General features: G+C 39.5%; 1 protein-coding gene across 1 annotated transcript in view; it reads right to left on the bottom strand.

Moving 5' to 3' along the window:
- Positions 1-13784, bottom strand: part of Myh15 (myosin heavy chain 15) — a 131000-nt gene that overhangs the window by 75206 nt on the left and 42010 nt on the right. Inside the window, exons 15-16 of the mRNA XM_036203430.1 lie at positions 1649-1825; positions 580-712 (exon numbers count right to left, since the gene is read on the bottom strand). Of these exons, the coding sequence (XP_036059323.1) occupies positions 580-712; positions 1649-1825 (310 nt within the window). The remainder of the gene's footprint in view (positions 1-579; positions 713-1648; positions 1826-13784) is intronic.

The following is a 13784-nucleotide window of genomic DNA, read 5'->3' as shown; positions in this document are numbered from 1 at the left end:
ATCTTAACTTAGCTCAAATGTTTCTCTGTAACCTGTAAGTGAATATGAAAGCAAATTATAGCCAATCCTGAGCAAGTTGCCAGGTCCTAGTCAAACATAGTCTGCCAACTATTAAAACCATGCTCACCTAACATAAATGTGTGTTATAATCAACAAGGTCGCCTCATTAACATTCAGTTTTACACATTATTTTCTTGTTTCTAGCTAGGAATAGCACCTCTTACCCGTGTGGTGGTTTGGTGTAATACGGATCAGGTTTTTGTTTTGTTTTGTCATTTCAGACTGCCAATCAATTCAGAATTGCAAATAAAGTCAATTAAGATTTGCAAAACTTAGAATAGTCTCTTGGTATCTATTTAAGGATTATTATTGTCCCCAAACATTCATCAAACTGTATTATCAGTTCTCTCTTTGGAGGTAAATCTAGAAGAAAGCATGAGTTGCTATAAACACTCTAGAACAGGGAAGACATCAAAAAAAGCGCAAGTTCTTATCACAGAAAGCACAGAGGGCTTTGTAAAAGCCATGTCACCCATCAATCCTCATGGGGAGGTAAAACTTCAATGGAGATGAACTCACCACTGCCAGAAAGGAAGTCATTGGTAAAGAGACTCGCCAGGACTCTGTTGGAGGACTTCTGAAGGAGAGCCACCACTGTTTCATTAAGAATGTCTTTGTTCTTTCCAAGCCAACCACTGACATTATAAGGGACCTTAGGAAAGGAATGTGTTTCAGGTAATGATATGAGAAAAGGTATACATCCATACATCCAAAAAGGAAAGGTATGCATTGCTTGAAAAACATGGCATATTTTACATTTTCAAAGGAAAGTAAAATAAGAAGAATTGACAGGAAAGAAGCAATAGGTGAAAATAAACATAAGGGAAAGGACAGAAAGAAACGGGAAGGATGGATTGGACCTTATATCCCCATTATAAACAGTTCACATCAGCATATTTCATAGGCAGCACTGAAAAAAAATCATCTGTTCTCTTGATACATACTGAGTATTCAGGAGAATGATAACAAGTACAATAGTATTTTACATGTAGTTATAACTATATTCCATGACATCAAGAAGAAAACTATATCTGGGGACACTTGGGAGGTCTTTTTATGTTAAGGTATATTGTTATCATTCCTTAGTCATATATCTGCTCTCTTACAATCACTGACTACAAGAAGAAAAATAAAGAAGACACATGTGTCACTTGGGAGGCAATAAGTGTCATTCAAAAATTTGGGGCCAAAATTTAGAGATTATTATGTCACAAGTGTCTTTTAAAAGGGGTGATTGGAAATAACTTACACAATGTAAAGTTTAAAAAAAAAAAAAAAGACAAACAAGGCGAGGTGGCCTGTGACATTGAAGATCTCCAGGCAACGCTTCCTGCAGCTGCCTTGTTGTGAGTCTGGATGACACAGTTCATTTTGACATTTCTGACCTCTGTGCCTAAGCTACTATAGCATGGTCATTTCATTTCCTGAACACCAAAAGGTGACACCACCTTTCCTCTGGCACTGAAATGTATTTGTTCATCTCATCATTTAATATAAACAGTACTAAAATATTAGCTGAGGATTTGGGACAAGTTCATTTGATGTAGAGACCAGAAAGTGTGGGTCTGGGAGTCTAGAGCTAACTCACCACTCCAGCATAATGAGCAAGTTCAAAGTGAACTTCAGAGTTCTTCCCAGCAGATGAGGGTTTCTGGAAGTAAGGTGACTTTCCAAAATGGTTATCAAAGAGCTTGGTCTCGAAAGTCTTGTCAGTAGCTTTAGGAAGCATACATTCCTCTTCAAGGATGGAAAGAATGCCCATGGGCTGTGGGAGAAGGATAAAAGTGAGTTCTAAAAACACCAGAAAAGAGCATTTCCAGGAATACATCAATAGAAATCTTTCATAAAGAACTTAGTTGACAAAGGGAAGCTCTTCCCAGCACAGAACTAGCCTATTACCTCATGTATCCTGTAAATATTTATTACCTGCACAGTGTCACACTGATACCAGCAGGGGCAGCAGTGAGCCGCACACTGTAATGACATTCACGTGGGACAGAGATAACAGGCAAATAAACAACTGGAAAATTAACTTAGTTCTATGTAGGTGCTCTGAAGAAGTTGTGTAAAGTACGAAGACTGAGAATGAAGGGCAGAAGCGATTTTACCAGGAGACCTCTTTGCCCTGAATGAAAACAATGCAGAAAGATCTGGTGAAGGTATTCTGGCAGAGGAAGCAGAAGATGAAGATAGCAGGGACCCCAAAGCAGAAAAAGACTCTTGTGCGGATGACATCCTGTCCAAAGTAAGTGTGACCCAAGCAAAGCAAGCAGGACACATGGTATAGAAGGGAAATAAATCCCAGAGTCAGATGCAGCTGGATCCCAAAGAACTTACAGGTTGTGGTCAGATGGCTGGACTGGGAATGTGATGAGAAGCCTTTGGGGGACATTTAACATGAAGTGTGTGAATTGATTTGTGTTTGAACATGGTTTAGGGGAGGACTCAGCCAAGCAGATCGGAAAGTTATGAGCTAACAGTATATCTTTACATGTTAAAGGGCTTTAGGAATATACAAGGAGATGGGACAGAAAATGTTATTACTTCCTTAAGCAAATTTTCTCTAAATGGCCATAGTCCTGGCAACTGGTTTGCTATCTGCTCATTCACTGTGGCACATGCAAACAAAAGAAGGAGGAAGTTTTCAGTAATCCCAGACTACAGGCTGGAGTTGCCCACAACATCAGAGTTGGCTAACCCCTAGTCTGCCAAGAAATGGTGTCAGAGCTTGTGATGTAGTTGAAAGTAGAGCTGTGTCACAACTCCCTAGTAAAGAAATAAGGGATGTAAGACAATTGTTCAACCTGAGCAGTTTCTAATGGACCCTTCCACTGAACAATATGCACAGGGAAAACACACTTGGTGAACAAGGAAAAATCAGGGCTGCTTATGATACTTATATATTTCTTTTGTATTAACATGATTTACCTATCTGCTCTATGAATAATTTTGAAGTGCCTTCTAAGATCAACTCACTATTTCAGATAATTAGAGATATGACAATATTACTTAGACATAGGCTCCAGTCCTAATGTATGTAGCAAAAAAAAAAAAAAAAAAAAAAACATGTAATGCATAGTCAGCAAAACAGACAACCCAGAGAAACAGGTGAAAGGAGTTCAAGGCAGAGCAATTAAGAAAGAACACCAATAGCCAGAGAGGCAACCGCCCCTGGGTCCCACCGCTGGACACAGGCCATCCCAGGAGGACCTGACCAACTTGGCCCCAGTTTCCAGCCAATCGGCGGGCCCTGCAGGAAGGCTCCCCTTTTCCAAGACTGTAGGCAGAACCTGCAGTCTCCACACCCTGCCCCCACACCCATCTGCCCTAGACCCCAGCCACTTCCTGAGAATCAGAGACAAGCCCCCAGCTTCCATCCTGCTCCGGAACTCCCATCTGGACCAGAGACCAGAGGAACTCCCATCTAGACAAGAGGAGCTCCCATCTGGACAAAATAAGGAGAGCCCAGGGACTTCACAAGACTCAGAGTCCAGCCCTCCAGCTCCTATCCGGCCAGCATTCTCATCTGGACCAGTGGTCCCATCTGGCCCAGAGCTTCCATCTGGACCAGAGAGATGCTCCCTAAATCTGTCAGCTCTCTCTGGACCAAGTACACTGATAAGACCAAGAACAAACCCAAGAGGAGATGGGTAGACGTCAAGGCAGAAGTACATACAACAAAATAAAGAGCAACATAGCATCACCAGAACCTAGCCCTTCACCAACAGCTAGACCTGAACATCACAGAATGGAAGAAGAAGAAGAAGAAGAAGAAGAAGAAGAAGAAGAAGAAGAAGAAGAAGAAGAAGAAGAAGAGAAGAAGAAGAAGGAGGAGGAGGAGGAGGAGGAGGAGGAGGAGGAGGAGGAGAAGAAGAAGAAGAAGAAGAAGAAGAAGAAGAAGAAGAAGAAGAAGAAGAAGAAGAAAACAACCTTATAAGTAACATCATGAAGAAGCTAGAGCCTTATATAGAAGAAATCAAAAATAAAGTAGAGGAACAGACAAACAAAAAATGGGAAGAATGCTATAAAAAACTAGAGGAAAGGATAATTAAATCAGAACAAAACAATAAGTCCTTGAAAGAAAATCATGAAAAAGCAAGGGAGACAGTCCAAACCTGAAGGGGGAAATAGAAAAAATGAAGAAGACACTAGCAGAAGGAATGCTGGAAATAGAAAATCTGAGTAAACAAACAGGAAATTCAGAGGCAAGTATAAGCAACAGAATGCAAGAGAGGGAAAAGAGGATCTCTGGTGTTGAAGATATGGTAGAAGAAACAGATTCATCAGTCAAAGAAAACACTAAAACCAACAAAGTCATGACCCAAAATGTCCAAGAAATTTGGGACACCATGAAAAGACCAAACCTACAAATAATAGGGATAGAGGAAGGAGAATACCAACTCAAAGGCACAGAAAACGTATTTAACAAGATCATAGAAGAAAACCTTCCCAACTTAAAGAACAAAATGCCTATGAAGATACAAGAAGCCTATAGAACACCAAACAGACTAGACCCCAAAAAAGTCCCCTTGCCACATAATAATTAAACAAATAAACGTACAGAATAAAGAAAGAATATTAAAGGCAGCAAAGGAAAAAGGCCAAGTGACTTATAAAGGCAAACCCATCAGAATAACACCCGATTTCTCAATGGAGACTTTGAAAGCCAGAAGGACCTGGACAGATATAATGCAGACACTAAGAGACCAGCCTAGACTAATATACCCAGCAAAACTTCCAATCATCACAGATGGAGTGAACAAGACCTTCCAAGACAAAACCAGATTTAAACAATACTTATCCACAAACCCAGCCCTACAGAAAGCACTAGAAGGAAAATTCCAACCTAAGGAAGGCAGATACACCCATGAAAACACAGGCAATAGATAATACCACAGCAGTAAACCCCAAAGAAGAGAAGTACACACACACTACCACCAAAAAATAAAAATAACAACAGGAATGAACAATCACTGGTCATTAATATCCCTTAATATCAATGGACTTAATTCACCTATAAAAAGACACAGACTAACAGAATGGATACAAAAACAGGACCCAACTTTGAGCTACATACAGGAAACACACCTCAAACTCAAAGACAGACACCTCCTAAGAACAAAAGGCTGGGAAAAGATCTTTCCAATCAAATGGTCTTAAGAAGCAAGCTGGTGTAGCCATCCTAACATCCAGCAAAATAGACTTCAAACTAAAATCAATCAAAAGAGATGATGAAGGACATTACATACTCATCACAGGAAAGATCCACAAAGATGAAGTCTCAATTCTGAACATTTATGCCCCAAACACAAGGGCACCCACATATGTAAAAGAAACATTACTAAAGCTTAAATCACATATAAAACCCCACACATTAATAGTGGGAGACTTCAACACTCACTTTCACCTCTGGACAGATCGGCCAAATTGAAACTTAACAGAGACATAATGGACTTAACTCATGTTATGGCTCAAATGGACTTAATTGATATCTACAGAACATTCCACCAGAACAAAAAAGAATATAACTTCTTCTCAGCACCCCATGGAACCTTCTCTAAAATTGACCACATACTTGGACACAAAGCAAATCTCAACAGATACAAAACAATTGGAATAACCTCCTGTGATCTATCAGACCACCATGGTTTAAAGTTAGATTTCAACAACAGAAAAAACTACAGAAATTCTACAATCTCATGGAAACTGAATAATGCTCAACTGAATCACCAATGGGTTAAGGAAGAAATAAAGAAAGAAATTAAAGACTTCCTAGAGATCAATGAAAATGAATACACCACATACCCAAACTTATGGGATACTATGAAAGCAGTGCTAAGAGCGAAATTCATAGCACTGAATGCCCACATAAAGAAGCTGGAGAAATCTCATGCTAGTGACTTGACAGCACACCTGAAAGCCCTTGAACAGGAAGAAGCAAAGTCTCCCAGGAGGAATAGACGCCAGGAAATTATCAAATTGAGAGCTGAAATTAATAAAATAGAAATAAAGAGAACAATACAAAGGATTAATGAAACAAAGAGTTGATTCTTTGAGAAGATCAACAAGATAGACAAGCCCTTATCCAAACTAACCAAAAGACAGAGAGAGAGTATCCAAATTAACAAAACCAGAAATGAAAAGGGGGACATAACAACAGACAATGAGGAAATCCAGAGAATCATCAGGTCATTCTCCAAAACATCTACTCCACAAAACTGGAAAATCTAAAAGAAATGGATAATTTTCTGGATAGGTACCACATACCTAAGTTACATCAAGACCAGATAAACCATTTAAATAGTCCAATAACCCCTAAGGAAATAGAATCAGTCATTAAAAGTCTCCCAACCAAAAAAAGCCCTGGACCAGATGGTTTCACTGCAGAATTCTACCAGATCTTCAAAGAAGACTTAATACCAATACTCTTTAAATTGTTCCACACAATAGAAGCAGAAAGTATACTACCAAACTCCTTCTATGAGGCTACAATTACCCTGATTCCTAAACCAAACAAAGATGCAACAAAGAAAGAGAACTACAGACCAATCTCCCTCATAAACATTGATGCAAAAATACTCAATAAAATTCTGGCCAACAGACTCCAAGAACACATCAAAACAATTATCTACCATGATCAAGTAGGCTTCATCCCAGGGATGCAAGGGTGGTTCAACATATGAAAGTCCCTCAATGTAATACACCATATAAACAAACTCAAAGAAAAAAACCACATGATCATCTCACTAGATGCAGAAAAGGCATTTGACAAAATCCAATACCCCTTCATGATAATGGTCTTGGATCGATCAGGAATACAGGGAACATACCTAAATATAATAAAGGCAATCTACAGCAAGCCAACAGCCAACATCAAATTAAATGGAGAGAAACTCAAAGCAATACCACTAAACTCAGGAACAAGGCAAGGCTGTCCCCTCTCCCCATACTTATTCAATATAGTACTTGAAGTTCTAGCCAGAGCAATAAGACAACATAAAGAGATTAAGGGGATACAGATTGGAAAGGAAGAAGTCAAGCTCTCCCTATTTGCAGATGACATGACAGTATACATGAGTGACCCCAAAAATTCAACCAAGGAACTGATACAGCTAATAAAAAACCTTCAGCAACATAGCAGGATACAAGATCAACTCAAAAAAATCAGTAGCCCTCCTATATACAATAGACAAACATGCTGAGAAGGAAATCAGAGATCATCACCCTTTACAATAGCCACAAATGATATAAAATACCTTGGGGTTACTCTAACTACGCATGTGAAGGACCTATATGACAAGAACTTGAAGTCCCTGAAAAAATAAATAGAAGAAGATGTCAGAATATGGAAAGATCTCCCATGCTCATGGATAGGCAGGATTAGCATAGTAAAAATGGCTATCTTACCAAAAGCAATCTACAGATTCAACACAATCCCCATCAAATTACCAACACAATTCTTCACAGATCTGGAAAGAATAATACTCAACTTCATATGGAAAAACAAAAAGCACAGGATAGCCAAAAGAATCCTGTACAATAAAACAACCTCTGGAGGCATCACGATCCCCGACCTCAAGCTATACTATAGAGCTACTGTAATAAAAACAGCTTGGTCCTGGAATAAAAACCAACATGTGGACCAATGGAATCTAATTGAAGACCCTGACATTAACCCACATACCTATGAACATATAATTTTTGACAAAGAAGCCAAAAATGTACAATGGAAAAAAGAAAGCATCTTCAACAAATGGTGCTGGCATAACTGGATGTCAGTGTGTAGAAGGCTACAAATAGATCCATATCTGTCACCATGCACAAAATGTAAGTCCAAGTGGATCAAAGACCTCAACATAAATCCAGTTACTCTGAAACTGATAGAAGAGAAAGTAGGAAGTACTCTTGAACTCATTGGCACTGGAGATCACTTTCTAAATATAAAACCAGTAGCACAGACACTGAAAGAAACAATCAATCAATGGGACCTGTTGAAACTGAGAAGCTTTTGTAGAGCAAAGGACACAGGCAACAAGACAAAGCAATAGCCTACAGAATGGGAAAAGGTCTTCACCAACCCCACATCTGACAGAGGGCTGATATCCAGAATATATGAAGAACTCAAGAATTTAGACAACAAAATGCCCAACAGTCCAATTAAGAAATGGGCTATAGAACTAAACAGAGAATTCTCAACAGAGGACGTTCAAATGGCTGAAAGACATTTAAGGAATTGTTCAACATCCCTAATTATCTGGGAAATGCAAATCAAAACGACTCTGAGATCCACCTTACACCTGTCAGAATGGCTAAGATCAAAAACACAGAAGATAGCTTATGCTGGAGAGGATGTGGAGCAAGGGGAACTCTCCTCCACTGCTGGTGGGAATGCAAGCTTGTACAGCCACTTTGGAAATCAATGTGGCACTTCCTCAGAAAATTGGGAATCCATCTCCCCTAAGACCCAGCTGTAGCACTCTTGGGCATATACCCAAGGAATGCTTAATCACACCACAAGGGCATTTGCTAAGCTATGTTCATATCAGCATTGTTTGTAATAGCCAGAACCTGGAAACAACCTAGATGCCCTTCAACTGAAGAATGGATAAAGAAAATATGGTACATATACACAATGGAGTACTACTCAGCAGGGAAAAACAATGACATCATGAGGTTTGCAGGCAAATGGATGGATCTAAAAAAAAATCATCCTGAGTGAGGTAACGCAGACTCAGAAGGACAAACATGGTATGTACTCACTCATAGGAGGATACTAGATGTAAAACAAAGATGACTAGATTGCTACACAACTCCAGGGAGGCTACCTAGAAAATGGGACCCTAGGAAAGACATAGGGAACACCCAATGACAGAGAAATGGATGAGATATACATGATCAACCTTGAGCTTACACAGGGACACTTTGCTCAGCCTGGAAGGAGGGGACTGGACCTGCCTGTACTGAATCCACCAGGTTTAAATGAATCCCCAGGGGAGTCTTGGCCCTGGAGGACATGGAAATGGAGGGGAGGGGCTGGGGCAAAGGTGGGGGTGGGGGCGGGAGGGGGGAGGACAGGGGAACCCATGGCTGATGTATAAAATTAAAACACATAGTTAAAAAAAAAGATAGAATACCATTGCTTGTTACAAGAACACAGGCCTCATGATTCTCACCAACCCTTTTCATTCTTGAGTCTTGAGGAGACACTGAAGATTGTCTTAGTTAGGGTTTATATTTGCTGAGAAGAGACACCATGACCACAGCAACTCTTATAAAGGAAAACATTTAATTGGGTGGCTTTACTCTTTCAGAGGTTCAGTCTGTTACTGTCATGGTGGACATGGCGACATGCAGGCAGATGTGGTGCTGGAGAAGGAGCTGAGTGAAGAATGAGCTACATCTTGATCCAGTAGGCAACAGGAAGTGGTCTGAGAAACTGGGCGTGGCTTGAGCATCTATGAGGCCTCAAAGCCCACCTTCCACTGCGACACACTTCCTCTAACAAGGCCACACCTTCCATAGTGCCATTCCCTGTGAGCTTATAAGAGCCAAATTATCACAAATATCAATTCTCACTTTCCCAGTAGATCCTTGAGTTCCCATCAGAACTTCTTTCTAAGAGCAGCCGTTTATGTTTCCATGCAGAGAGATTATACCAGAGTCAAGGCGCCAGATATATAATGTACTAAAACAAATTTATTTACTTAAAATTCCTTGTTCCAAATATCTCACTGGAGCAACAGAAATGAGTCTTATTCCACATAATAATTCATCAGATATTTGAGGATAAAAGTTTCAATTATGTGCCATTCTAATATATATATATATATATATATATATATATATATATATTATATATACATATATATGTATATATACACAAAATATATGCCTATATATAATTATCATTGCATATGTGTGTGACAGGGAGGTGGACACACACCTGTCACAGTGCATGTGCAGAGGCCATAGGACAACTTTGTAGCATGGATTCTCTCTTTCCACTTTTATGTGGGTTCTGTGGATCAAACTCAGGTTGTCAGGCTTCTGTGACAAGCACTTTTACCCACTTAACCATCTCACAGGGTTTCAATCTTTTTTTAAAAATGCTCATGTACTTAGAGCCTGTATTTTGTGAAGAGTATATTGAACAATATTCCAAAAGCAATTCTTGGCATCTCCTTGCATTCCAACTCGATAAGCAACAAGTAAAGAAGTATCATCAGCACAAAGCATTCCATGTAGAAGAGATACCAACCTTGTATGTAAAACATTGGCTACACAAGCTCTTGGCAAAATGAAAAATGAGGACAATCAAGAAGGGAGCAGAGAAAAGTGGAATGCCATAACTTATAGCTGAAGGACTCCTGCAAACTCTTAGAAGCTTGGAAGAATGAACTCCATCTTGTACCATGTATTTTCCTACATACCAACATCCAACATCTATAGAGAAATCTGGAATGAATCATTTTAAAACATAAGCATTTCCTAGGAGGAGGCCTGTTGAAAAGAGGACAGTGACAAAGCCCCACAAGGAGAGATAGTTCTCATTCACACAGAGCTGTAACCACACTGAAAGAGCCACTGGTCCCTGGTCCCTGGTCCCTGGTCCCCATTGAAGTCAATATCAACTTTGAGATGAATGGAAGTTTCATGTAAACCAAGTAGACGTCAAACCTTGAAGTGTAATAGTTGCAACACCAACAAGGGAAGATGGCTGTCTTCAAGGTCTCCTTTATTTCTTAATTTCTCTAGAGGTGTAAACTTCCAGTGACTATGGAGCTCTCCAACAAATAACTTTCCAAATACACTGGAAAGAGGTAATTGGGGTTGGGGATTTAGCTCAGTGGTAGAGTGCTTGCCTAGCAAGTGCAAGGCCCTGGGTTCGATCCTCAGCTCCAAAAAGAAAAAAAAAAGAGAGAGAGAGGTAATAAGGAGAGGTAATTATTTGCTGTCCCATAACATCTTGCACTATTGTCTTAGAGTCTTTTCTTTTCCTGTTACTGTAATAAAATACCCATAAAAGCAACTTAGGGAATAAGGGGTTCTAGGGTCTAGTCCACCACTGTAGAGAAGTTACAGCAGCGGGAGCTCAAGATGGCTTTTAACTTTACTCACAAAGTCAAGAAGTAGAGAGCATTGAGTGCATGCTAGCTCTCGGCTTAATCTTTCCATTTCAGCCAACCCAGAATTCCCTACTCAGGGAAAGGTCCCACCCACATTTAAGATGGATCTTTCCATATCAATTAACCTAGTCAAGAAAATCCTTCACAGAAATCCTCAGAGGTTAACATCAATCTAGATAATTCCTCACAGACCTGCTTTGAGGCATCAAGTTGACAATAAATTCCATTACACCTGTATTTCACTGTAAATGGTTTGAATCAGATGCTCTGACCAGATCATTTGTACTATGAACTCTCCCTTTTAAGAATCATGAATCCTGCTTTCCTTTCTTCACAGTCACTGTCTTATTACCAGAATGTGTGCTGCCTGAGTTCAGGCCTTATTTCTCTGGTGCCTTCCTAAAAGCCTTATCTTACAGCAGATTAAATCTCAGCTGCTCTATTTTTCCCACTGCCCAGATCAGAACCCACTGCTTAAAATAAGCAATAAAATCATTTAAAAAACAAAAACAACAACAAAAAAAAACTTTGGCAGTCTGTTCCCTCTGTGTCCTTAGGTATTTCTTTCTGAGTACTGGAGGTTCCGAGTAGGGTCATGACATTTCCTATCTCTGTGTGCTTGTGCTTGTCAGTCCTCCCATCATCTCACTAGCTATCTTTACTTGCAGAAATAACACCTATTTCTAAAGATCCAGCCTAAACATTACCCCTTTCCTGGCAGGCTGTTATAGATCCATACAGATATTTAACATTCAGTTATTTTACATTCAGCAATTTTTAAAAGACAATTTTATATTTGTTAGGCTTACAATTCCTTTGCTTTCCCCAATGTTTGAGATTTCCACTGGTGATAGGTTGATCATCTGTACATTGCTGTGTAATAATTTAGAACCAACACTATCATGTATCTTGGCATCTGGGAAAAATGAAAAGGGGCTTTGGTATGCCAATCCTAAGTTTCTCTCCCACTGTACATTCTGATTAGATCCCCTAGCAAACTACCCCCCACTCCATAGGAGATAGGCCAGGTACAGTGCCTGGGTTTCTACCTTCTGTTAGCCGTGCAATAATTTAGACACGCCCATTCCATCCTCCTGCAGAAATTGAAAGTCACCCTATTGCCTCAGAGCCTGCCCCCTTTAGCTCCTACTTACTCATTCTGTTCTGGGAGTAGCCTGAAGTAGTATGAGGCATCAAACCCCATAAATATGAGCAAAATATGAACACCATGACAGATAAGTTGCTGAGCTCCTCTGCTCAGTGTTAGAAGGCACATGTTTATCCTTCCACATAACCTGGGTCAGAGATCCTTGTCTCAGCAACAGGGTGAGGAGGACAGAATGCAGACAAGTCATTGAACTTAGATTTTATCTATTTAGTGAAAAACAGCCTTGGTTTCAAGACATCTTTCCAGTTATAAGAAGAGTTCCTTCAGTGGCAAGATGATGCTTTCCAGGGCTGTATTCCCTTAGTGTAAGTCCTCAGGAAATTTCTAGTAAGTCATTAATTGATAGGTGAACATTGATACATATTCCAACATGTAAAAGTTTGAATTCTGGAACCTAAGCCACTTGGCTGGTGAACAAAAGAAAAAAAAGTAAAAAAAAAAAAAAAATGAAGCTATACATTAGAAAATTACAGGCATATAAGATATAACTACATGCTAATGTTAATTATTTCATACTAAAATAGCAAAATTAGCACAACCAAGGAACTCCCCTTGGGAGACTGCGATATTTATTTAATGCTGAGATGTTACTAGGGTTTAAGCTACTTTAGAAATTTTTTGAAATATTTGTTAAAATTGTCTACTGATATGGAAAGCTGTTGTCTGACATCATATCACTATATAGAAATCATCAAAATTTATCCCCCTCCAAAAGTTAGTCCATCCCTAGCAATGTAGCTAATGGCATTATTAGCTGTTGGAAGAGGGAGAGACATTTTGTTCTAAAGGTTATAGAGACAGGTTTTTCTTGGGCCAACAGCTCACAAAAAAACAACATGGAGAGTTATTATTAATTTTGAAAGCTTGTCCTTAGCTTAGGTTTGTCCCACTAGCTCTTATGACTTAAATTCACTCAATTATATTAATCTACATTCTGCCACATGGCATTACCTCTCTTTCATCTTGCACTTCCTGTTTCCTTTCCGTCTTGCTGGTGACTCCACCTTTCTTTTTCCCAGAGTCTCTCCATCCCCAGAAGTCCTGCCTAAACTCTTCCTGATTAGCTATTGGCCATCCAACTCTTCTTTAAACCAATCACAGCAACACATCTTCATACAAGTATACAAATATCCCACAACATTCAAGAATAGTTGAGCAGCAAATACTGCTCTTGAAGAATTAAAGAAACAGAGGACACAAAGTTGAAAGTTGTGTGGGTAGAGAAGGAGGGTAGATCTGGGAAGAGCTGGGTGGGGGTATATATGATCAAACATATTGTACAAAATTTTCAAAGAACTAATGAAAAGACATACAGGCAAGTGTAAGAGAAATTGTAAATTCAGACTAAGTCAGGCATATAAGACTAATGATGTGATCCACCATGTAACACATTTTACACTCAGCATCTAGTATGATGGTAAGAACTGAAG

This window comes from Onychomys torridus, chromosome 12 (assembly GCF_903995425.1).
Source record: "Onychomys torridus chromosome 12, mOncTor1.1, whole genome shotgun sequence".
Lineage (NCBI taxonomy): Eukaryota > Metazoa > Chordata > Mammalia > Rodentia > Cricetidae > Onychomys > Onychomys torridus.
Note: the sequence above shows the minus strand (reverse complement) of the source record. Positions and strands in the feature narration are given on the sequence as shown.